The sequence below is a fragment of the Dendrobates tinctorius genome, unplaced genomic scaffold, assembly GCF_039654945.1.
Source record: "Dendrobates tinctorius isolate UK_male_01 unplaced genomic scaffold, ASM3965494v1 ptg000046l, whole genome shotgun sequence".
NCBI lineage: Eukaryota > Metazoa > Chordata > Amphibia > Anura > Dendrobatidae > Dendrobates > Dendrobates tinctorius.
In genome coordinates this window covers 75845440-75872529 of record NW_027361714.1, presented here as the reverse complement: position 1 = coordinate 75872529, position 27090 = coordinate 75845440, and the positions used below count along the sequence as shown (strand labels likewise).

Below are 27090 nucleotides of genomic sequence, written 5' to 3'. Positions count from 1 at the left end.
ATATACACATATACAGACACACATACTGTATACTGCACATGTACACACGCAGATACACATATACATGTATACCGTATTTTTCGCACTATAAGACGCACCGGACCATAAGACGCACCCCAAATTTTCAGAAGGAAAATAGAGAAAAAAATAATGTCAAACGGGGGTCCGTGTTACAGTCCGAATTCAGCTTACCAGGGAAGCGATCCGGCACAGGTGGAGGAGTGGTCACAGGGGTCATTCAGTGGTCCAGGCTGGTGCGGTGGCGGCGGCTCTGTGCTGGGGCAGTTGGGCTGTGCTGGGGCAGGTTGGTTCTGCTGGGGCTGGTGGGCTGTGCTGGGGCAGGTGGGCTGTGCTGGGGAAGCTGGCCTGTGCTGGGGCAGGTGGGCACTGTGGTGTGGTGGTGGCCCCCAGAAATCCATTGCTGGCTGCCACCATGTTGCGGTGGCCTCCGTGAACATGGACGCCGGGAAGATGGCCACCGGTCCGGGGACGGCACATGCTCAGGTTCAGATCGTGTCCCGAGATCTCGGGAGACGAGATTCAAATCTCGGCAACGAGATCTGAACCTGAGCATGCGCCGTTGTGGGAGAGAGGGTCCCCGTCAAGTGTCCGGGTTGGCGGTTGGTGCACTAGGGATGGAGATTGTCAGTGACAGAAGGGTAATAGCTGGGAAAGATAGACAAGAGGATGCAGTACCTAGAAATAACCACAAGATGGCAGTTGGGAGTAGTTCAGGACTCTACAGCAACTTAGAGATAGGAACCCAGAAGGGGAATTCCCGGGACAGTGAGGCAGCAGACAGACACGGAGGCAGCTGGAGACCGTGGGAGCGACTGTCAGCAAGTGTAGATTACCAGGGCGAGACGAGACGCTTACCGAGGACTTCAGGAGAACGGCACCAAGACAAGCAGCTGAGACCTGCCTCCACGCTCCTGCCCGTGGCCGCTGCCGCCTCCACACTTCAGCCAGCGGCTGCAGCCTATCCGTGGTCACCCGCGGCCGCTGCCTCCACGCTCCTGCCCGCCGCAGCCGCCCCGCTCCCACCAGTGGCCGCAGCTGGTACCGTGCTGTTGGCGGCCACTGCCCCTCCCCCGGTCCACATCAGGGGTCGGTCCTCTGCTGGTCGCGAACTCCCCGTCGCAGCCGTTAGCTGCGCAGGTGGCCTGCCATTTGCCACCCCTCACTGCCACCGCTTGCCCCAGTCCGGGGACTGCGGCCTATCCAGCTAAGGACTCGGGGGGCCCCCGTGTCATCAACATGCTGGAACGGGCGAAGCTTTCGTCAATGCCTCAACAACTGGGCCCAGCAACTCTTCCATCGAAAGGTCAGCAGAACGGCGAGGGACGTCGGGACAGCTAAGTAGACTTTAGACTTAAGGACCCGTAGTCGGCCACACCGTGGCCCTATAGTGACCGGCCGTTGCCGGGAGTAGTCGTGTTCTACTTTACCGTGTTTGCTTGTTTAGAGCCCCTGAGTGGGCAACCTGTGTTACCCCTGTTTAGGTGATCAGGCCATGACTGAGGGAAGTCCCCTCAAGTCCCATAAACAAATCCTTAAAAAGCACCGTAGTTGTCTCGTGACTCGACGCTGCATCCTCCGTACCTGCTAGTACCACATTTGGCGTAGTCGGCAGGATGCAGTCTCCGAGCGCAGACGGCGGTGCGCCTGATCGGAGTGGGGTTGCGGCCGCTGCCGATGGTGGGGGACCCCGCTCCAGTATCTCTCTGGGGGCCATGCTAAGTAACCTGCCCCAGTTTTCTGGCACCGATGCGCTGTTGTGGAGCTGGACAGAACGGAAGCAGTGCCTTCTCCGCATGCACCCCATGACCCCTGATTTAGAGGCTGAGGTAGCCCTTATGGCGCTGGATGGAGAAGCCCGGAAGTCAGTAATGTTGAGACCCCCGGGGCGTCATAATACCTTCGCCAGGGTCTTGCAGATTCTGGAAGAGACCCACGGGGACCCAACAGACGTGGGGGTGTTGAGGACCCGGTTGTTTAGTTGGATGCAGGGGGAGGGGGAGACCATCACCCAGTATATGAACGCCCTCCAGGAGTTACACACCGCCATAGAAAGGAAGGACGGAACGGGGGTGGGGCCCATCGACATTACCCTGCGTGACCTACTAGTGACTGGACTCCGGGACCCGCTAATCAAGCAGGCGTTGCGGGAGCAGATCCGAGGGAACCCACGTTTAGCCTTCTCAGAGGTGGGGAGTCAGGCCTGGGTGCGAGAGCAAGAGCAGTGGATGACGGCTCCTGTGGGACAGGTCCGGAGCATGGAGTCTTCCATAAGTGTTGTCGAAGAACCCCAATGGATTGCGGAAATGAGACAAGAGCTGAAAAGTATCCGGGGCGAGCTGACCGAAGTAAAGAAGAGAACGGAGCCCGCACCCGGTCGGCCCAGCTACAATCCCAGGCCCGGGGGGCCTCGTAATACCCGCGGTGGCTGAGCCTCCCCGCCCCGGTGCTATGAGTGCGGGGAATTGGGTCACTTTGCCCGGGAGTGTCCGCAGTGAGGGAATACCCACCTCGGCGGGCATTAAACTAGAGGGCTCCGGGCATGGGGGACACCGTTCGGAGCCAGAAGCCGCAACAAGGGGTGGTGGAAGTCCCAAAGAACTGGTTGCTACGTGCAAAATAGTATGGGCCGAAGTTGAGGGTCGTGCGGGGCAATGCCTGGTGGACACGGGGTCGCAGGTGACGACCATGCCGGCAGCGTACTTCCGGCAGCATTTTCCGGAAGCGACCAGGCCCCAGTGGGGGCCCATGATACGACTAGTGGCCGCATACCAACTGCCGGTACCTGTCGCTGGAGTGGTGTGGCTGCAAATTACCTTATGCGGTAAACCCCTCGGCCGCCGGGGAGTGGTCCTGACCCAAGGAGAGACTAATGACCGTCATCCGGTCATCTTGGGCATGAACATACTGCGGGAGTTCGGCAATCTGCTCCTCAACGATTCCACGCAGGAGACCCTAAGTCAGTGGGGTTCTCGCAAGGCCGAGGGGCAGGTCTTCCAGCGGTTGGTGCGGGAGGAGCGAGTGCTCCAGGAGTGTCAGGAGGGTGAGGCGCTGGACAAGGTCATTGCACCAGCGGCCCCTCCGCTTCTGCTCCCTCCGGGGCAGACAGTGGTGGCTCTGCCGATCCGTGCCCCGATACCACTGGAGGGCATGGAGGTGCAGGTGGAGCCATGTTACTCGGCGCGCCTACACCCTGGCATCCTGGTAGTTCGCTCCCTGGCCACCGTGCGGGAAGGGACTGTCTTGGTACGTTGTGCCAACCTGGAAGATCAAGATGTCACCCTGAAGCCCCGGCCGAAATGGCCAAGCTGGTGAGGCCATTGGAGGAGATGCTGCCGTACCCCGCTGTCCAGCTGAGAGTGCAACCCGAAGACCCCTGGACAGTAGCGGTGCGGATCCAACAAGCTGCCACACCCTCGGCCCAAGAAAAAGGTCGGGTCATCCTGGAAAGAATGCGGGCCGAACTCTCCGGCCTAGCGCCGGCCCAGCTTCTCCAAGTAGAGACACTTATTGGGCAATTTCACAGCGTCTTCGCCAGCCACGAGGACGACTTTGGATGTACCACAGCCATCACGCACGGGATCCCCACGGCAGGAGCAGCCCCCATCCGGGAGCGGTATCGGCAAATACCACCGCAGCTATATCAGGAAGTAAAGACTCTATTAGCCCAAATGCTCCGGAAGGGGGTCATACGGGAGAGCCAAAGCCCCTGGGCGGCCCCTATAGTCCTGGTTCGGAAGAAAGATGGCACTCTGCGTTTTTGCGTGGACTACCGGAAGTTAAACGCCTGCACCATCAAGGATTCGTATCCACTGTCCCGCATCGAAGAGTCTCTGTCCGCTCTGGGGAACGCAACGTACTTTTCAACCCTTGACCTGGCCAGTGGGTACTGGCAGGTGCCGATGTTGGAAGAAGATAGGGCCAAGACGGCATTCATCCTTCCCATGGGACTGTTCGAGTTCAATGGAATGCCGTTTGGGCTGGCCAACGCCCCCGGAACTTTCCAGCGGCTGATGGAGCGGTGTCTAGGAGACCTCAACTTTGAAGCCACGTTGATCTTCCTAGACAATATTATCATCTATTCCGCCACATTTGAGGACCACCTGAAGCGGTTGGGACAGGTGCTCGGCCGGCTGCAAAAGTACGGGTTAAAGGTGAAGCCCCAGAAGTGCCACCTGTTCCGTACCCAGATCGAGTACCTGGGGCACACCGTCTCAGCGAAGGGTGTCCGACCCTCTCTGGGAAAGGTTGCTGCCATCCAGGGGTGGCCCACCCCCGAGACGGTGAAGGACGTGCGGGCCTTCTTGGGGTTGGCCGGCTACTACTGTTGGTTCGTGAAGAACTTTCCACGCTGAGCTCGAGCCCTGCAAGACCTGTTGAAGGGGGCTCCCGCCGGGGCGAATGGACGGAAAATCCAGTGGCAGCAACCGCAAGAGGAAGCATTTCAAGATCTCAAGGCTGCTCTCTCGGACGCCCCAGTGTTGGCATATGCGGATTTTTCGCTGCCGTTCATCCTACATACCGACGGGAGCCTCCAGGGACTAGGAGCTGTGTTGTCACAGGTGCAAAACGGCCGCGAGAAAGTGATCGCCTACGGTAGCCGGTCGCTGCACGACTCAGAACGCAACCCGGACAATTACAGCTCCTTTAAGCTCGACCTCCTCGCGGTGGTGTGGGCAGTGACGGAGCGGTTCGCAGAGTACCTGGCGGGCTCCGAGGTGGTAGTGCGGACCGATAACAACCCACTAGCTCATCTGGAAAATGCCAAACTGGGGGCCCTCGAGCAACGGTGGGTAGCTCGGATGGCCAAATTCAATTATAAGATCATTTACAAACGGGGAGCTGAAAACGTACACGCCGACACGCTCTCCAGAATCCGACACACTATCCCAGGGAGAAGTCGAGACGACGAGTTGGAAGCAGATGAGACGCCGTTCGCCCTCCCCACTACCGCACCGGCAGTCCGCACGCAAGAAGTGCCTCATCCAGGACCCCTAAGAGGGATGCTGGAACAGCCCCATGACAACTGGATCCAGCAGCAACAGGAGGATAAGGAAATTGGACTCCTGCGCCGATGGGTGGCCACCGGCAAATTGCCCACGGGCTCACAAAGGCATACTTTAACAAAAGATATGTTGCTAATGTTGCGCCAGTGGGAAAAGCTAACCATCAAAAAGGGACTCTTATATCGAAAAGCCTTGTCGCGAACCACGTCAGCTACAATATGGCAGGTGATCGTCCCCGGGGCCCATCTCGACCAACTGGCCCGGGAAGCCCATGAGAATGGGGCCCATTTTGGTGCACAAAAGACTTTACAATGGCTGCAGCAGATGGCGTACCACCCACGCTTACACGCTGCGGTAGAGGAAGTTTGTCGAACCTGCCGCCCGTGCGAGCTCTCTAAACCCCCCGCACAGCGGGCCCCGGTGCAAACTATTGTAACATCAGCCCCTCTGGAGCTTCTTACGGTGGACTATCTGACCATAGGTCCTGCCTCTCAGGGGTATGAACATTGCCTTGTTATGGTGGACCACTTCACCAAGTTTGCCGTAGTGACCCCCACTCGAGACCAAACAGCAGAGTCAGCCGCCTATGCGATTTGCAAGAACTTTATTCAAGTGTACGGTTGTCCACAACGAATACATTCGGACCAAGGGGCGTGCTTCCTAGGGAGAGTCATGGAAGAACTACATCATCTTTACGGTATTGATAAATCACGGACTATGCCATACCACCCGCAGGGAAACGGAGCCTGCGAACGATTCAATCAAACGCTAATCCAAATGCTGCGCATCCTGGAGAGCGACCGCAAGGCCCGCTGGCCTGAATATGTCCCTGAGCTGGTGTGGGTATATAATAACCGGGTGCACCGAGTGACTGGTTACACCCCCAACTCATTGCTGTTTGGACGGGAAGGCAAAGGAGTTAAACCCGGAGGAATCTCTACCCTGGACCGGAGTATCCTCGTGGGTCCGAAACCACCGGCACCGGCTGTAGACCCTCCACCGAATCGTTCATACAAAGCTCCAGGATCTAGAACACCCGGGGGCAGCACTGCCCCCACCGATTGACTTCCGAGCTGGAGATTGGGTACTCTTGCTAGATCAGCGCCCCCAAAACAAATTAGAATCACGGTGGGAGGAGACCCCATACAAGGTGTTGCTCCGGATAAGCCCCGACGGGCCTGTGTACGAAATACAATCGGAAAGAGACGGAACACCTCTCACTCGTACTGTGCACCGAAATATGTTGCGGCCCTGTGCGTCCACTGATCCCATGCGACCCGAGCCGATCACTCAGGCCCCCGACCCCCCGCCAACGGTCTGGGACCTGGACGACGAAGACTTCCCAGCCACATCCGCAGGCCCTCCAAGTAGTGACATTATAGCAGACCCAGTCAGCCTGCCAGAATTGACCCATCCACCACCCTCCACCACCCCAGAAAGCTCCACCCCGGCCGAACTTAGATGCTCCAAGTGGTCAACAGCTGGCAAACCCCCTGAACGTTACCAACAGGACCAGTTTGTATGGCGACAAGAACTGTCATCTCCAAAGACTAACTCGGGTCTACGAAAGCCCTCGCCCGAGGACTGGCGAGCATACAGGGTGGGGGAGTGTGGGAGAGAGGGTCCCCGTCAAGTGTCCGGGTCGGCGGTTGGTGCACTAGGAATGGAGATTGTCAGTGACAGAAGGGTAATAGCTGGGAAAGATAGACAAGAGGATGCAGTACCTAGAAATAACCACAAGATGGCAGGGGGGAGTAGTTCAGGACTCAACAGCAACTTAGAGATAGTAACCCAGAAGGGGAATTCCCGGGACAGTGAGGCAGCAGACAGACACGGAGGCAGCTGGAGACGGTGGGAGCGACTGTCAGCAAGTGTAGATTACCAGGGCGAGACAAGACACTTACCGAGGACTTCAGGGGGACGGCACCAAGACAAGCAGCCGAGACCTGCCACCACACTCCAGCACGTGGCCGCTGCCGCCTCCACACTTCAGCCAGTGGCTGCAGCCTATCCGTGGTCACCCCCGGCCGCTGCCTCCATGCTCCTGACCGCCGCAGCCGCCCCGCTCCCACCAGTGGCCGCAGCTGGTACAGTGCTATTAGCGGCCACTGCCCCGCCCCGATCCACACCAGAGGTCGGTCCTCTGCTGGTCGCGAACTCCCCGTCGCAGCCGTTAGCTGCGCAGGTGGCCTGCCATTTGCCACCCCTCACTGCCGCCACTTGCCCCAGTCCGGGGACTGCAGCCTATCCAGCCAAGGACTCCGCCGAGGCCCGCAGGGCCCCCGTGTCATCAACGCGCCGGAATGCGCAAAGCTTTCGTCAATGCCTCAACAACTGGGCCCAGCAACTCTTCCGTCGAAAGGTCAGCAGAACGGCGAGGGACGTCGGGACAGCTAAGTAGACTTTAGACTTAAGGACCCGTAGTCGGCCACACCGCGGCCCTATAGTGACCGGCCGTTGCCGGGAGTAGTCGTGTTCTACTTTACCGTGTTTGCTTGTTTAGAGCCCCTGCGTGGGCAACCTGTGTTACCTCTGTTTAGGTGATCAGGCCGTGACTGAGGGAAGTCCCCTCAAGTCCCATAAACGAATCTTTAAAAAGCACCGTAGTTGTCTAGTAACTCGACGCTGCATCCTGCGCACCTGCTAGTACCACACCGTCTCCGCACCGGCGGCCATCTTCCTGGCGTCCATGTTCCCGGAGGCCACCGCAACATGGCAGCAACCAGCAACAGATTTGCGGGGGGCCTCCGGGCTTTGAGGAAATGCCGGCAGAGCCCCCCACGGAGCACAGAGAGCCGCTGCCTCTGCACCGGAGCACAGCCTGCCGCCACCACCACACCACAGAGCCCCACAGCACCCGCAGCAGCCTCCAGCCATGATCGGAGGTTAGTATATTGCGACCATAAGACGCACCCCCCACTTTCCCCCAAAATTTTGGGGGAAAAAAGCGCGTCTTATGGTCCGAAAAATATGGTACTTACCAGGTTCTGCGGCTTCACTTGTACAGATCCATTCCCAGGATAGTGCTAGGAGCAGCCATTATGAGGACTCTGAGTGGACACAGACACACAGGGCTGAAGGCATCTTCCTGGCCGGCTCTGACTGACCGCTGCTGTGCAGTAATAGGCCCCTTTCCCTCACTCTCAACTTCTAACCTGACTGCACGGAGAAAGAGAGAAGGGGGGCTGGAGGGGGGTTTGGGAGAGACTCTCCGGGACTACAGAGGATGCACAGTTATTCACTGCTGTACACCGTCTGGGCACTTCATAAAGGGGCTGCAGACGGAGGGGACCTTATGCATCTGTCTGGTTTGCCTGCCCCAAACGCCGGCCCTGCATACAGCTATGTGGACAGAAAAGTAAAAAAGCTATGGCTCTTGAAAGAAGGAGAGGAAAAATCAAAAACATGGAAAATAGCTTGGGGTGAATGGGGTTAATCTGGAACTTCTATTTTGCAAGGATTTAAAACTTAGATTACTCAGCTTCCCAGTTCCACATATCTCTTGAAGCTTCCAGATAGAGGGTCGTCAGTGCACAGTCTGAGAAACAGGTATCTGAGGCAGATAGTAGGATAATAAAGGTGTAGTCCAGCACTCGAACAAATCTTATAAAAACATTCTTGGCTACTAAATTAGTCCATAAAAAGCACATGACAAGAAAAGGGTTAAAATCCAAGAAAAAACAATGTGCTTTAATTGGATAGGCCACCCTTAAGCCCCCTTCACACATAGCGAGATCGCCAGTGAGATCACTAAAGCGTCACCGATTTTGTGACGCAACAGCGATATCTCTAGCGATCTCGCTACATGTGACACTTACCTGCGACCCGGCCCCCCGCTGGATATCGCTGATCGCGAGATCGTCCTGGTCCATTTCTCATCGTCGGCTTCCTGCTGGCACCGACGAGCGACGCATGGTCGCGGGAGGAAGACGTCATCAGAGCTGCGTGTGACAGGTAAGTAACGATTGCCGACCGCTGCTGCATTGCTGGTTAGATCTGCCTGTTTGGCAGCTCACTAGCGACCATTTAGTGATGCACCAGCGATCCTGACCAGGTCATATTGTTGTCGGGATCGCTGGTGCATCGCTAAATGTAATGGTACCTTTACTCAAGGTTATCTATCCATGAGTAAGGGTGATCTATCCACTTGATGTGCATTGATTTTCATGGATTTTAGCTTTTTTCTTATCATGTACTCTTTGTGGACTAAATAAATAAAAGAATATTTTTTGTAAGATTTGCTTGAGTGCTGGACCTCGCCTCTATTTCTTTCTCCTGGATGGAGAAAGAAAAATGTTGTGAAGAAGAAACGGAGAGTTGTGGTCATGGGGGATTCCCTGTTGAGAGAAACAGAGGCTATCTGCAGACCGGATATAACAACAAGAGAAATGTGCCGTCTTCCGGGTGCAAAAATTAAAGATGTGACTGACAGGATATCAGCACTCTTCACACCTACAGACGACTACCCATTCCTGCTAATACATGTGGGGACAAATGACACTGCAAGAAAGGACCTGGAAACCATCTGCAGTGAAAACTTAGGTAAGAAAGTGAAAGAACTAGGAGCGCAGGTGGTCTTCTCTTCCATCCTCCCAGTGGATGGCCATGGAAAAAGGAGGTGGAATAAGATTCTGCAGGTGAGCAACTGGCTACGTCGATGATGCCGTCAACAATGATTTGTATTTCTGGATCACAGAGTGAATTACCTATATGATGAACTGCTTGCTAGAGATGGAGTGTACCTTACGAAGACTGGAAAACATGTATTTGGAAGTCGCCTTGCTACACTAATCAGGAACTTTAAACTAGAACTATGTGGGAAGGGAATCAAAAGGTCAGAAAAAGTCATACACCTGACAAATACTATTGAGAACTCTGTTATTAGAAGTGGAAAGGAAGAACAAAGACAAAAGAATCTAAATAATAAAAATATTGGAGAAAAAGAAGCCAATCACAAACTAAAATGTTTCTATATAAATGCACAAAGCATGAGCAACAAACCAGAAGAATAGGAACTATTAACAAAGGAGAAGAAATATGATGTCATTGGAATCACTGAAACTTGGTGGGACAATACACATGATTGGAATACAAGGCTCGAAGGATACAACTTATTTGCAAGAAACAGACTTGATAAACGAGGAGAGGTGTTGCATTGTATGTTAGAAAAGCATACATCTGCTTCAGATTGAAGCTTCAGAGACTGGGAGTTATGTGGAAACTGGGTAAGAATACAAGGAGAGAACAACGGAAAGGACACCATTGTAGGCATTTACTACAGGCCGCCTGTGCAAACTGAAGATATGGATGAACTCTTTATGCTTCAAATGGCCAAGTTCTCCAAAAAATATATGACATAGTGGTCATGGGTAGTGTTGAGCATTCCGATACCGCAAGTATCGGGTATCGGCCGATACTTGCTGTATCGGAATTCCGATACCGACTTCCGATATTTTTTCAATATCGGAATTCGGCATCGGAATCGGAAGTTCAGTTGATTGACGGCCTGACGTCATCATGATGCGCGGTGTGTGCGCATCATGATGCGCCGTCATTTCGGGCCTTCCGGGGGTCTCTGCCGGCCTGCCGGGGGGCTGTGCCGGCCTGCCGGGGGGCTGTGTGGACTGCCCGGGGTCTGTACCGGCCTGCCGGGGGGCTGTGCCGGCCTGCCGGGGGGCTGTGTGGACTGCCCGGGGTCTGTACCGGCCTGCCGGGGGGCTGTGCCGGCCTGCCGGTGGTCTGTGCACCCTGTGGGGGTCTGTACCGGCCTGCCGGGGGGCTGTGCCGGCCTGCCGGGGGGCTGTGCTGATGTCCGGGGGTCTGTGCAAGCATCGTCCGATGGGACTACAAGTCCCATCGGGCGATGCCTGCTACCATGACAGTGATTGACACATTAGCCAATGATGGGACAGTAGTAGTCCCATCATCCGGCTAATGTGTTAAATGTTAAAAAAAAAAAAAAAAAAAAAAAATACTACATGCATGCTACATACATACTACATGCATGCTACATATATACTACATACATACTACATACATGCTACATACATACTGCATGCTACATACATACTACATACATACTACATACATACATACTACATATATACTACATACATACTACATACATGCTACATACATACTGCATGCTACATACATACTACATACATACATACTACATACATACTACATACATGCTACATACTGCATGCTACATACATACTACATACATACTACATGCATGCTACATACATACTACATATATACTACATACATACTACATACATGCTACATACATACTGCATGCTACATACATACTACATACATACTACATGCATACTACATATATACTACATACATACTACATACATGCTGCATGCTACATATATACTACATGCTACATACATACTACATGCATGCTACATACATACTACATATATACTACATGCATGCTACATACATACTACATACTACATATATACTACATACATACTACATATATACTACATACATACTGCATGCTACATACATGCTACATACATACTACATACATACTACATACATACTACATGCATGCTACATGCATGCTACATACATACTACATGCATGCTACATACATACCACATACATACTACATGCTACATACATACCACATATATACTACATACATACAATACATTCATACAATACATACATAGACATACAGTACATATAACATAGAGTAACATACTTACCAATACTTGTCACATTGTTCCCCGAAGCCATTGTCTATTCCGGGATAAATATTAACATAACAAACCACAAAAATACTCACCCACGATCCGAAGCAGTCCACGAGTGTGTCCCACGACGATCTTGGGTAGAGAACTGCAGCATCAGATGATGCTGCCGTTCTCTACGGGCTGCAGGAATCCAATGACGGAAGGTAGGTATCCTTCCGCACTGTATTCCTCCGCCACTTAAAAAAAAAAAGTCCCTAGTCTCACTTTATGCCATTGCTGTGTGGGAAATTCCCACACAGCAATGGCATAAAGTGAGACTAGGGACTTTTTTTTTTTAAGTGGCGGAGGAATACAGTGCGGAAGGATACCTACCTTCCGTCATTGGATTCCTACAGCCCGTAGAGAACGGCAGCATCATCTGATGCTGCAGTTCTCTACCCAAGATCGTCGTGGGACACACTCGTGGACTGCTTCGGATCGTGGGTGAGTATTTTTGTGGTTTGTTATGTTAATATTTATCCCGGAATAGACAATGGCTTCGGGGAACAATGTGACAAGTATTGGTAAGTATGTTACTCTATGTTATATGTACTGTATGTCTATGTATGTATTGTATGAATGTATTGTATGTATGTAGTATATATGTGGTATGTATGTAGCATGTAGTATGTATGTGGTATGTATGTAGCATGCATGTAGTATGTATGTAGCATGCATGTAGTATGTATGTAGTATGTATGTAGTATATATGTAGTATGTAGTATGAATGTAGTATATATGTAGTATGTATGTAGCATGTAGTATGTAGCATGCATGTAGTATATATGTAGTATGTATGTAGTATGTATGTAGCATGCATGTAGTATATATGTAGTATGTAGCATGTAGTATGTATGTAGCATGCATGTAGTATGTAGCATGTAGTATGTATGTAGCATGCATGTAGTATATATGTAGTATGTATGTAGTATGTATGTAGCATGCATGTAGTATGTATGTAGCATGTAGTATGTAGCATGCATGTAGTATATATGTAGTATGTAGCATGTAGTATGTATGTAGCATGCATGTAGTATATATGTGTTATGTATGTAGCATGTAGCATGCATGTAGTATGTATGTAGTATATATGTGGTATGTATGTAGCATGCAGTATGTATGTAGCATGCATGTAGTATATATGTAGTATGTATGTTGCATGTAGTATTTATGTAGTATGAATGTAGCATGTATGTAGTATGTAGTATGAATGTAGCATGTATGTAGTATGCATGTTGTATGTATGTAGCATGTAATTTTTTTTTTTTTTTTTTTTTTACATTTAACACATTAGCCGGATGATGGGACTACTACTGTCCCATCATTGGCTAATGTGTCAATCACTGTCATGGTAGCAGGCATCGCCCGATGGGACTTGTAGTCCCATCGGACGATGCCTGCACAGACCCCCGGAGCCTGCACAGACCACCGGCAGGCCGGCACAGCCCCCCGGCAGGCCGGCACAGCCCCCCGGAGCCTGCACAGCCCCCCGGCAGGCCGGCACAGCCCCCCGGAGCCTGCACAGCCCCCCGGCAGGCCGGCACAGCCCCCCGGCAGGCCGGCACAGACCACCGGCAGGCCGGCACAGACCACCGGAGCCTGCACAGACCCCCTGGCAGGCCGGCACAGCCCCCCGAAAGGCCCGTACAGACCCCAGAGAGGCTGTACAAGGGCAGGAAAGGGTTTTTCTTATTCCGATACCGGAAGTCCCATAGACTTGAATGGGACTTCCGGTATCGGAATCGGCGATACCGATACTTTTTTTAAAGATCGGCCGATACCATCCGATACGATACTTTGAAGTATCGGACGGTATCGCTCAACTCTAGTCATGGGAGATTTCAACTATCCACTATTCAGACATTTGTTGGGCAAAACTAACAGGTCAAGCAAATTCTTATCCTGTCTTGCTGACAACTTTATCTTCCAAAAGGTAGGGGAGAAAACAAGGGGATCTGCTCCCTTGGATCAAATCCTTATAAACAGGGAGGAAATGGTTGAGGAAGTAAGAGTGGCTGGGACCCTAGAAGGTAGCAACCATGCTATTATAAAATTTTGGATAACTAGAGGAGGAAGACCTGTGAAGACTCAGACTTCAAGGTTAGATTGCAGAAAGGCAGATTTTAAGGGACTCAGAAAGAGAATTGGAGGGATCCAATGGCTGGATATCCTTAAGGACAAAAATGTCCAGGAAGGATGGTAAATCTTGAAAAATTAGATTCTCAAAACACAATCGTTAACGAGTCCCAAAAGTGGGAAGAATACGAAGCATTTAAGGAAACCAGGATGGATGACGCAGAACTTAAACATATGCTAAAAAGAAAGAAAGATATGTTTATCAAATGGAAAGAGGGAGGCATATCTAAAGAAGAAGATAATGCTGTCTGCAGAACCTGCAGGTCACGAATCAGATAAGTAAAGCTGATAATGAATTAAGGCTTGCAAGAGATGTCAAAAGCAATAAAAAAGGATTTTGAGGATATGTCAAAAGTAAAAGAAAAGTCAAAAGATGCTATAGGATTTTTACAGGATTAAAATGATGCAATGGTAAGAAAGGATGTTGACAAGGCTGAACTTTTAAATTCCTATTTTGCATCTGTTTTCTCTCAGAAAGGAAATGTAACATCAACTGATCTTCACTGCCCTATTAAAGTAATAGAAGAAAAAAGGATATCTATAAACAGAAAGATAGTGAGGAAACACTTAGCTAACATAAATGAATTCAAGTCTCCAGGTCCAGATGAATTACACCCCAGAGAACTGAAGACAATAGCAAAAGAAATTTTTGAACCACTCTCCATAATCTTTGAAAAATTCTTGGAGAACAGGAGAAGTCCCAGAAGACTGGAGAAGAGCAAATGTTGTCCCTATCTTCAAAAAGGGGAAGGAGGTGGACTCAGGGAACTATAGGCTGGTGAGGCTGACTTCTATACCAGGAAAGATCTTTGAACAAATTATTAAACAACATGTATGTAAGTACCTGGATAAGAATGAAGTGATTAACTAGAGTCAGACTAACTTAATTTCCTTCTATGACAGAATCACTGACTGGGTGGATCAGGGAAGTTCTGTAGATATAGTATATCTTGACTTCAGCAAAGCATTTGACAAAGTATCTCACACCATCCTTATTGAAAAAATGACTAAGTATGGAATGGACAAGGCACCTGTTAGGTGGATTCATAACTGGCTTAGTGATCGGACCAAAAAAGTGGTCGTAAATGGCTGCACATCCAGTTGGAGGAATGTCTCAAGTGGGGTACCACAGGGTTCTGTCCTGGGTCCTGTATTGTTCAACATCTTTATCAATGACTTAGATGATGGAATTGAGGGTACACTGATTAAATTTGCTGATGACACAAAGCTAGGAGGGATAGATAATACTAGAGAAGAGAGAGATGATTCAAAAATATATAAATAAACTGGAGCAGTAGGCAGTAGTTTTTAACAGTGAAAAATGCAAAGTACTACATCTGGGCAATAAAAATGAAAAAGCATATACAGAATGGGAGGAACAGTGCTAAGCAACAGCACATGTGAAAAAGACTTGGGTATAGTAATACATCATAAACTGAACATGAGTCGATAGTGTGATGCAGCAGAAAAAAAGGCAAATGCATTTCTGGAATGTATTAACTAGAAGCATACAGTCTAGATCACGTGAAGTCATTATTGCCCTCTACTCCTTTTTGGTCAGACCTCATCTGGAATACTGTGTCCAGTTTTGGGCACCACGTTTTAAAAAAGACATCAACAATCTGTAACAAGTTCAGAGAAGAGCAACCAGAATGGTGATCGGTCTGCAAACTATGTCCCATAAGGAACGGTTCCAGGTTTTGGGAATGTTTAGTTTGCAAAAAAGTAGACTAAGAGGAGACTTAATAGCAGTCTACAAATACTTCAAGGGCTGACACATTGTAGAAGGATCATCTTTGATCTCATTTGCACAAAAAAAGGATAGAAGCAATGGGATGAAACTGAATGGGAGGAGACACAGATTAGATATTATAAGAAAAAACTTTTTGACAATTAGGGTGATCAATGAGTGGAACAGGCTGCCACGAGAGTTGGTGAGTTCTCCTTCCATGGAAGTCTTCAAACAGAGGCTGGACAGACATCTGTCTGGGATGATTTAATGAATCCTGCTTTGAGCAGGGGGTTGGAACAGATGACCCAGGAAGTCCCTTCCAATGCTACCATTCTATGATTCTATTATCTTAGTTAGATGGCACCTGCCAGCAGTACAACTTGTATTGCCATGGCTCTAAGGAATCCTGGGGCATTGTTGTGCCTATTACACTTGTACCATTGTAGGAAGATGGACCGGGTCAGTGGTACCTCTCCTGCGCCGGTTCCGGAACTGTTGGGGCTGTCACCATTGTTGCCAGGGGGAAAGCTTTCTGACCCAGACAGACCTTTGCACTCGACAGTAGGGGGCGTGTCAGGGATAAAAGGGACAGTGCATGGGAAAGTGGGACACTTGGCGGGAAGACAGTGCACAGCGGGAGAAGGTTTGTTCACTCTCCTTAGAGCAACGTGATAGCTCAGGCCCATGCTGTAGTCCTCTGGCCTATGCGCCCACTGACTGTGAGCAACAAGTAGCTGTGTGCCCGCTCACCCGTCACCAAGAATCCGTCCAGCACCATTCCGCTGACTGCCGCGGGCATGCGGCCTAAGACTGACCTGGTGATTCATACAAATAACGCTTCGGCGGTTCTACAGACTATGCCACATCACGTACGTCGACCCGGGAACGCAGGACCTCGCCTAGGAGAGCCAGGATACACAGCCTACGTCAGGAGACAGTTCCTCAACATGCTATAGGACCACGCCAGAGACTTCACACGTCACTTGCGTGGGCACCACCTTGGGATTTCAAGCCTTCACAGCCCGGAAACCAACATACTGATAAGTTTACCCGTTACATAAACAATTGTTCTTACCCCAATATATTATTCAACTTTGCTCCGTAGTAAATCATTCTCTCCCTGTGTGGAGTATTCCCTGTAATAAACCCTTTAACTCTTGCTCTGCCTCCTGCTCGTCACTGCATCCCGTGTACCTTGCCATCTCACATAGTCACTCCACTGTAAACTTGATTCCCATTGAACGACACATCTATGTGCACTGTCCTCTTACTGTGAGGACAGAGTATCCATTATTCCATTACTGTAGATTCACTGTGTGCATGATTTAACTACAATTACGCAACTGTTCGAGCAAAGTCCTCTTATTATGACATTGCTTAGTGTAGTATTACTTAGCTGAGAAATTATTGAATTCTGTGTCACTTTGTAGCCAATTCTGTTTTCATAAACTTTAAAACACCTCTGGCTCTTTTCCAGAGCAATGTTTCTGGGTGCAATGAAAATCAAATAAAACAGAAGAACACATAATCCCAGGCTTCCACGAGCTGACAGGCCCTGCAAAAGACTGCAGAATGGTAGAGAAAGATAAGGCTGAAAATGGTAAACATCCCTGTACATTCTCCTTTCCTTTTCTCTTTTTTTCCTAATACAGTATGTATATAGTTACACAGTCTAATGGTTTACTTTATACACAGCATAATAGAAAGACACCTTATCACCACCAATGTATATCATGTCAACTTCCTGGTGCTTCATAGAGTTGTATTTTTTGTTATATTATTCATAATTCATGTAAAATGACTATTAAATGTTGCATTGCTACTGTGTATCTATTAAAATTCGTATATAAAGAAATTACCTGTCTGCGACATCACCAAAAACGACTGCACCGATAAGTACTCCAACCATGAATATTGGTTGAGCCAATTTAGCAAGCCATTCATGGTCACATACCAGATCCCAATCCGTTACAATGCTGCTTTCCAAATGTCTGTGATCATACTGATATCCATCAGAGCAAGAATATAAAGTTTTATTTCCATGAAATGTATATGTTGGAGTAAATATACCATCACGTTTATATCGGTTGCAACGATAGAGTTCCCAAATTTCTCCATTTTCTTGCTGTACAACAATGGGATCTTTTGGTGATGTCCATAAATCCCAAACTTCATTAATCTGCGATAGAGTTTCATTGTGAAGCAGTAGAAGGCTCACATTTCCTTGAGGTCTGCATACATACTTTGGAGTAACAGCAAGGAACACTGAAGCCAAGTAGTGGATGCCACAAGAAGTAGCTTGAAAGGCAGATGTAAAATATACATACGCCTGGAATCTGTAGAAAATACAAGGCATAGCATTAGATTACACACAAAAATGCAAACCAATAATGAATATATAATAAGCACATACATTTGCCAATTTGACCTCAGTAAGTTGCGAAACTGAGGTTACTGCTTCTATGTCTTCAAGGAAAAAGTGGCCATGAATGAACAGTTAGTTTCCAATAAAATGTACCGAACATATGGAAACTGCTTACAATTGGTGGTTGTAAGGTTGTGAGTTGTGGAAAAGAAAAAAATATCTTTAATTGTGTTTAAACATAAAATATACAACTTGCGCATGTGGCGATAGGCATTCATCTTATGGATCAAAGCTGGACTGAAAGTGGAGCTGCTCAAACTCAGGACCATGACTGACCGATCTGCATAGGTTCACATTCGATAGTGATATTACTAAAATAAGTTATATATGTTTCAATTCTAAAAACATTTACCAAGATTTTATTCTAATTACACAACCCCTTGTGAAAATTCCTGTAAAGCGAATATTCACCTTTGAGCAATTTGCTAGGGTCTTCTGGAAAAATGCTGGAATTTCCCATTAACATCCATTATATTCACTACTTGAGTTGAGCCCATCCGAGCTTCTCAATTTGAGCGCTGAGCATGCAAGCATTTTAGTGCTCAATCATCACTACTGTTTATACATGTGTGTGTGCTCTGTACATACGTGTGTGTAACATGTATACACGCAATGCATGAGTGTACCATACTATAAATGTAACCTAAATAATTATTATTATTATTATGCATTTATATAGCGCCATTTATTCCATGGCGTTTTACATGTGAAAAGGGGAAATATAGGCAAGTATAATAAACATGTGTAAGACAAGGGACACTCAAGTACATAAGGAGAGGGGACCCTTCCCTCGAGAGCTCACAGTCTACAGGGATGGGTGAGGATACAGTAGGAGAGGGTAGAGCAGGTCGTGCGGTGGTTCAGTAGACCGAGGATCATTGCAGGCTGTAGGCTTGTCGGAACAGGTGGATCTTCAGGTTCTTCTTGAAGGTTTCCGTTGATGGTGAGAGTCTAATGTGTTGTGGCAAAGAGTTCCAGAGTATAGGGGAAGCACGGGAGAAGTCTTGTATGCGGTTGTGGGAAGAAGAGATTAGGGGGGAGTAGAGAAGGAGATCTTGAGATGATCGAAGGTTGCGTGCGGGTAAATACCTAGAGACAATATTGAGTCGAGGATAACCCAAGGCACCGAGCGTGCGGAACTGGGGAAACAGAGCAGCCATTGACATTGATGGATAGGTCTGGTGGAGCGGTAGAGTGAGATGGGGGAAAGATGATGAATTCTGTTTTGTCCATGTTCAGTTTGAGAAAGCGAGCAGAGAAGGCGGCTGAGATAGCAGACAGACATTGTGGGATTTCAGTCAGTAAGGAGGCATGGTTGGGTCCAGATAGGTATATCTGCGTGTCATCGGCATAGAGGTGATACTGCAAACCGTGGGATTCTATGAGTTGTCCCAAGTCGAAGGTGTAGATGGAGAATAGTAGGGGTCCTAGGACAGAGCCTTGAGGAACACCGACAGACAGGGGGTGAGGTGAGGAGGTGGTGTGTGAGAGGGAGACACTAAATGTTTGGTCTGTTAGGTATGATGAGATCCAGGATAGGGCCAAGTCTGTGATGCCAAGAGATGAGAGAGTCTGTAGCAGGAGGGAATGGTCTATGGTGTCGAAGGCAGAGGACAGGTCCAGGAAAAGGAGGACAGAGTAGTGTCGCTTGCTCTTGGCGGTTAGTAAGTCGTTAGTGACTTTAGTTAGGGCAGTTTCAGTTGAGTGATGCGGTCGGAAGCCAGATTGTAACCGGTCAAAGAGGGAACAGGAGGAGAGGTGGGAGGACAGTTCAAGATATACATGCTGTTCCAGTGATTTTGAGGCTTAAGGGAGAAGAGATATTGGGCGATAGTTAGACCCAGAGGATGGATCAAGGGAGGGCTTTTTGAGAATGGGTGTGATTGAGGCATGTTTGAAGGATGAGGGAAAGACACCATTTGTAAGTGAAAGGTTGAAGAGGTGTGTTAAAGATGGGATGAAGACTGTGGCCAAGTTAGGGAGGGAGGTGAGACGGGAGTGGGTCAAGGGCACAAGTGGTGAGGTGTGATCTTGACAGAAGGGTGGAGAGCTGATCTTCTGATATGGTGGAGAAGCTGGCTTTTGCAAAACAGGGCTGAGCGGCTGACAGGGGCATTGGGGGCTGCGGGCCAAAGTTTTGTCTGATCGTATCGATCTTCTGCTTAAAGAAGGAGGCAAAGTCTTCAGCAGAAATGAGAGGAGGGGGAAGAGGTGCTGTGGGACAGAGTAGAGAATTGAAAGTGTTGAAGAGCTGTTTATAGTTGTGAGACAGGGAGGATATGAGAGATGCAAAGTAAGTTTGTTATGCGACAGAGAGCGTGGACTTAAAGCTGGGAAGGGACTGCTTGTATGCACTGAAGTGCTCAGTAGAATGGGTTCTCTTCCATCTCCGCTTAGCGGCCCTGGAAACCCGTCTCAGTTCTTTGGTCAGGCTGGTCAACCAGGGCTGCCTGTTGATTGATCGTGTTTTGCTCAGCGTGAGGGGGGCAGCCGAATCAAGTGTTGCTGTTATTGTGGTGTTATAAAAAGTGGCAGCAGCATCTGTGTCATGAAGGGAAGCTATGTCTGTAAGAGGGAGAAGGGACTCAGAGAGTGATTGTAAATTGAGGTGTTTGAGATTCCTGCGAGGGTGAGCGAGTTTATGGAGCGGGGGTTGCGCAGTAGGAGAGGAGAGGGAAGAGAATGTCAGTAGGTTGTGGTCAGATGGGGAGGGGTGAGTTATTGAGATAAAGGGCCTGTCACACTAAGCGATATCGCTAGCAATATCGCTATAACTTGTGATGTTATAGCGATATCGCTAGTGATATCGCTGTGTCTGATACTTACCTTTGACCGCTCCCCCAGCTGGTTATTGCTGATCGCGCGAGAACGTCCTGGACTGTTTCTCGTCATCAGCTTCCTGCGGCACTTCCTGTGGAGAGACGAGTGATGAGCGTGGAGTCGGGCGGGATGACGCCAGGATTGCCTAGTGTGACAGGTAAGTAGCGACCCCCGTCCCCAGCGATGTCGCTGGTGAGATCTGCCTGTGTGGCAGCTCACTAGCGACCACTTAGCGATGTACCAGCGATCCTGACCGCATCATATCGCTGGTCGGGATCGCTGGTACATCGCTAAGTGTGACAGTACCTTTAGTGAGGGAACAGAGATGGGTGAAGATAAGGTCCAGCGTGTGACCATCTTTATGAGTGGCCGCAGAGGACCATTGAGTGAGGCCGAGGGAAGCCGTGAGCGATAGAAGTTTAGAGGCAGCCGGGGTGGAAGTGTCAATGGGGATGTTGAAGTCGCCCATGATGATGGTGGGGATGTCAGCGGAAAGGAAATGGAGTAGCCAGGTGGTGAAGTGGTCGAGAAAGGTGGAGATGGCTAGTTCTGGGGGGCGGTAGATGACAGCCAGTTGGAGGTTGGAGGGGGAATAGATGCGGACGGAGTGCACCTTGAACGAGGGAAGAGTAGCGGAGGGTGGGAGAGGAATTGGGGTAAAGGAGCAGGTATCAGACAGGAGCAAGCCAACTCCTCCACCACGTTTGTTGCTGGGGCGAGGGGTGTGAGAGAGATGGAATCCACCATAGGAGAGCGCAGCTGGAGAGGCTGTGTCAGAGGGAGTGAGCAAGGTTGGTTCTCAATGTTTCTATGTGAAGGTGTAATATGTTAGCCAGGGCTGCCACTAGGAATTTCAGAGTCCCATACGTGCAAAATGTTTGGACCCCTTTGAAACTCCGCCCAGGCTCCACCCCGGCTCCATCCCAGCTCTGCTTGCAACTCTAGAACCCTCCACAGTCTGGCTGACCACTCTTGGAAACTATTGTGCACCACGTCCTCACCAATCACACATTAACAGTTTCCATCTAACAACATATCTGAATGGTGATGTCAAAAAAGCTTGAAAAAAAAAAAAAAAAGAGAGTCTAGCAGACTCTGACCCTTTCCTTTTTGTCACCAGTGATTTTCAATAGTGTGACAAGAGCGAGCAGAGGTGCCGCTTTTAGGCTCCGCTATATAGTGCAGTGGTCAGTTTTACAGTCCGAAAAAAAAAAAGCTGCATGCACCGTTTTTCTAGCTGTCAAAATGACGAGTCCCAGATGGAATTGTCAGCCATCCCTATGCTCATGAATGACTGGAGAATCCTCTTTTCACACTAACGCTAAACAAAACGCTAATGTGGAACTAGCCTTACCCCAGCTGATTTGCAAGAAGTCCAGACGTGTTGGTTTTCTTACAACTGTGTCAGCGATCCTATTGATTTCTATGGGATCCCCGCGACTTGGAGATACTGGGCGCAATGCATGTCGCGCCACCAGCGTCACCGTGTAGACCGTGGCTAACAGGATATAGAGAGCTTTTTAGACAAACACTTTGCAACAACCACATGGGCCATACACACGGTGGACTGGAGGAGAACCAACTGAATTGCATGGGAGAGTGATCTGTACAAAGGTCTCTTTAACAATCACCTGTTGTGAATAGTGGAGCCTGTGTTATATATACACAATGCTGATATCTCTCACTCTACTGTAATCCTGTCTGTAATAATAGCATAAATGCAGAAAATTGATTTGTACAGGTCAAGAAGTGGCGTCAATTATTAAACGTACAAAAATGGCATCATTATATGTAATTTTTTATATAGATACGGACATGTAAAATTAAAAACAACATCAGCAAAAACACTGCCAAAATTGCCATTTTTTACCCTTTTTGCTTCACACAAATTAAGCCCTTACACAGCTCCATAGAAAGACAAATAAAGCTATGGATCTTCAGAGGCGGTGATGAAAAAAAGACAACTGCTTATTTTTTAAAAGAGGCACAAGTAGTATAATGTAAAAAAAAAATCTTATCACTATAATCATACTGACGCAGAGAATAAAGTAATTTTGTAAAATTTACAAAGTGAAAAATCAGTGGCGATATTGCTGTTTTTCCCAACCCCCTCAGAAAGAGTTAATAAATTAATCTGTAATTTAGGTGTACCAAAAATGGTGGCATCAAGTACAACTTGTCTGACAATAAACAACACCCATACAGCTATAACTACTGAAATATGACAGTAAAGAAATAGAAAAAAAAACCTCAACTGTCCCCTAAAATGAATAGTATAAAGGAAATTTGTGGATAATGTCTGCGTTGCCAAACAGTACAAATCCAGATGTTTTTATAAGACAAGGTGGTTTATTCTACGCGTTTCAAAGTTTATCTGACTATGTTAACCCCTTCGCACCCGAGCCTGTTTTTGCCTTCGTGACCGGGCCAATTTTTTCAATTCTGACCAGCGTCACTTTATGAGGTCATAACTCTAGAACGCTTCAACAGATCCTGCTGATTCTGACACTATTTTCACATGCCATATTGTACTTCATGATGGTGGTAAAATTTCTTAGATATGAACTGCGCTTATTTGTTAAAAAAATCGAAATTTGGTGAAAATTTAGAAAATTTTGCAATTTTCAAACTTTTAATTTTTATGCCCTTAAATCAGAGCGTGATATCGCACAAAATAGTTAATAAATAACATTTCCCACATGTCTAGTTTACATCTGCACAATTTTGGAAGCATAATTTTTTTTTTTAGGAAGTTATAAGGGTTAAAAGTTGACCAGCGGATTTCTCATTTTTACAACAAAATTTACAACACCATTTTTTTGGGGACCACCTCACATTTGAAGTGAGTTTGGGGGGTCAATATGACTGAAAATACCCAAAAGTGACATCATTCTAAAAACTTCACCTCTCAATGTACTCAAAACCACATTCAAGAAGTTTATTAACCCTTCAGGTGCTTCACATGAATGAATGGAATGTGGAAGGAAAAAATAAACATTTAACTTTTTTTCACAAACATTTTACTTCAGAACCATTTTTTTTTATTTTCACAAGTGTAAAAAGAGAAAATGAACCACAAAATTTTTTGTGCAATTTCTCCCGAATACGCCGATACCCCATATGTGGGGTTAAACCACTGTTTGAGCACACGGCAGAGCTCAGAGCGGAATTAGTGCTGTTTGACTTTTTCAATGCAGAATTGGCAGGAATTGAGATCGGATGCCATGTCGCATTTGGAGAGCCCCTGATGTACCTAAACAGTGGAAACCCCACACAAGTGACCCCATTTTGGAAACTAGACCCCTTAAAGAACTTATCTAGATGTGTTGTGAACACTTTGAACCCCCAAGTGCTTCACAGACGTTTATAACGTAGAGTCATTAAAATAAAAAATCATTTTTTTTCCACAAAATGACCTTTTAGCCCCCAATTTTTATTTTCACAAGGGTAACAGGAGAAATTGGACCCCAAAAGTTGTTGTCCAATTTGTCCTGAGTACGCTGATACCCCATATGTGGAAGAAAACTACTGTTTGGGCACACGGTGGGGCTCGGAAGGGAAGTAGTGACGTTCTGGAATGCAGACTTTGATGGAATGGTCTGCGGGTGTCATGTCGCGTTTGCAGAGCCCCTGATGTACCTAAACAGTGGAAACCCCCCACAAATGACCCCATTTTGGAAACTAGACCCCCCAAGGAAGTTATCTAGATGTGTGGTGAGCACTTTGAACCCCAAGTGTTTCATTAAAGTTTATAATGTAGATCTGTGAAAATAAAAAAAAATATTTTTTCTCCACAAAAATGATCTTTTAGCCCCCAATATTTATTTTCACAAGGCTAACAGGAGAAATTGGACCCTAATAGTTGTTGTCCAATTTGTCCTGAGTACGCTGGTACCCCATATGTGGGAGAAAACTACTGTTTGGGCACACGTCGGGGCTCGGAAGGGAAGTAGTGACGTTCTGAAATGCAGACTTTGATGGAATGGTCTGCGGGCGTCATGTTGCGTTTAGAGCCCCTGATGTACCTAAACAGTGGAAACCTCCAATTCTAATTCCAACCCTAACCCCAACACACCCCTAACCCTAATCCCAACCCTAACCATAACCCTAACCACAAACCTAACACCAACACACCCATAACCCTAATCCCAGCCCTAGCCCTAGCTCTAAGCCTAGCTCTAACCCTAGCCGTAACCTGCGTGCCTGCTTTTTTTTTTCTTTACTTTTTTTTTTTCTTTTTGTGACAAGATCGCTGCCCTGCAATCTGACTCATAGTAACGCCACTTCTCCTCTGATCTCACACTGACAGATGATCAGAGGAGAAGCAGCGTTACTATGTGACAAGATCGCTGCCTGGCACATAGTAACGTGACTTCTCCTCTGATCTCACACTGACAAATGATCAGAGGAGAAGCAGCGTTACTGTGTGACAAGATCGCTGCCTGGCACAGCTGTGCCAGGCAGCGATCAGCTGTGCCAGGCAGCGATCTAGTCACACAGTAACGCTGCTTCACCTTCTGATCATCTGTCAGTGTGAGATCAGAGGAGAAGTCGCATTACAATGAGTGAGATCGCCGGGAAACAAGCAGCTTTCTCAGCGAGTGCTCTCATTGGCTGATGTGATGCTGACGTCATCAGGACCTGAACCAATCAGGTCTCGATGATGTCGGGGGTCCCAGCATGCATTGTGCACCGGGATCCCCGCGTTATAAGGTATGTGGGGGTCCCAGGGCGTACAAAACCGCCGACAGTAGATAATCATCGGCGCTGCACAAAGCCCAGCAAGCGCCAACGTTTATCTACTGTGGGCGGTCGGGAAGCGGTTAAGATATGCTTTGTGGTATTTCCTGAAGAAGTCAGATAGTACAACTTCTACGCATTTCGAAGTCTGTTTGGCAGCGCGTACATTATCCACAAATTTCCTTTATACTATTCGTGATATTGTCGCTTGTTGACCCGTGGATCTGCAGCAGCCAACACAAATATGCTTTCACTACAACAACACCAGGTGAGCAGTTTTTTGTAAAAACGACTTCTGAGTCTGTGGGATAAGACCCTATCTGCATTTCTTTAATCCTATAGTCCCCTGAAATGAACAGAGCGGCTGGTCAAACATAGTGTCTCCTTTCATTTCAAAGACAGTTTCAGCTATTTCCAGAACTCCCAGTCAAATTAATCGAGCTGCTGATCGTATGTTTGACCAGCCACTCCGTTAATTTCAGGAGGCAGTTAGAGTTACGAGACTCCGTGGGAGTTTTACTTCTGGGACACCCAAATCACCACAAGAAAGGGGTCCCCATAAATCTCATCACTCCCTGAAATGAGCGGAGAAGCTGATGTAGCATGCGTGCAGCAGCTCGATTTTAAGGGCCAGCTTATATGGCAGAATTTCAAGCAGAATTTTGGTACGTAAATCACAATGTCAACCCTGGAAATATGAAAAAACCGGGCTACAGACCAAATGGTATTATTAAAAAATATATATTTTTATTTAGCAAAACATTAAAAATATATATATGGCAAGAGAGATGTACATATCAATAAAAGGGATGTCATTAACCCATGAGGTTTCTCACAACCATCAACCACAAAAAGGATTTTTACATTACCAACCAAGTTGTAAATAAATGCCGCTTCAAAAAACTGTGTTTCATAAAAACACCTACATGAATGTGATGCAAAAACATTTAATATGGTGTAGTTTAAGAAATTACCATAAACAGGAATATAAGGTAATCACTCCCAAATATATCATTGTTGTAACATGCTAAAACCGCCATACATATAGATGCCTGAACTGTGGCAAGGCACATATAATTGCTATCTAAAAGGCATATATGATTGCTGTCTGAATGGCAATTACATCCTATAATGGCGGTATTAAATGCCGCTTAGCAAAAAAAGCCCAAAATGACGGCCTTATGTGCACAATAACATACTCAAGGCATCATACTGTAAACTAGCGGTATAGCAGTAATCACGGAGCGATGGTGGATATAATCATGTTGAATGAAGCAGCCCTACCATGTGATAGATGCGGAGTCCCCCGGGTGTCCCTCTGCCTCGACGCGCGTTTCGCTTTTGCTTCAACGGGAGGCGCAATAAAAAGAGGGGAAATACCTGTTTATATAATCCACTCACAAGCTGCAATCAATTCCAATGCTAATGTGCCATGACGCATGCCCAGTAGCTACC

General features: G+C 47.8%; 1 protein-coding gene across 1 annotated transcript in view; it reads right to left on the bottom strand.

Moving 5' to 3' along the window:
- The window catches only part of SLC22A16 (solute carrier family 22 member 16), a 165560-nt gene that overhangs the window by 63915 nt on the left and 74555 nt on the right, over positions 1 to 27090 (bottom strand). The window contains exon 2 of the mRNA XM_073576007.1: positions 17510 to 17986. Within this exon, the coding sequence (XP_073432108.1) occupies positions 17510 to 17986 (477 nt within the window). The remainder of the gene's footprint in view (positions 1 to 17509; positions 17987 to 27090) is intronic.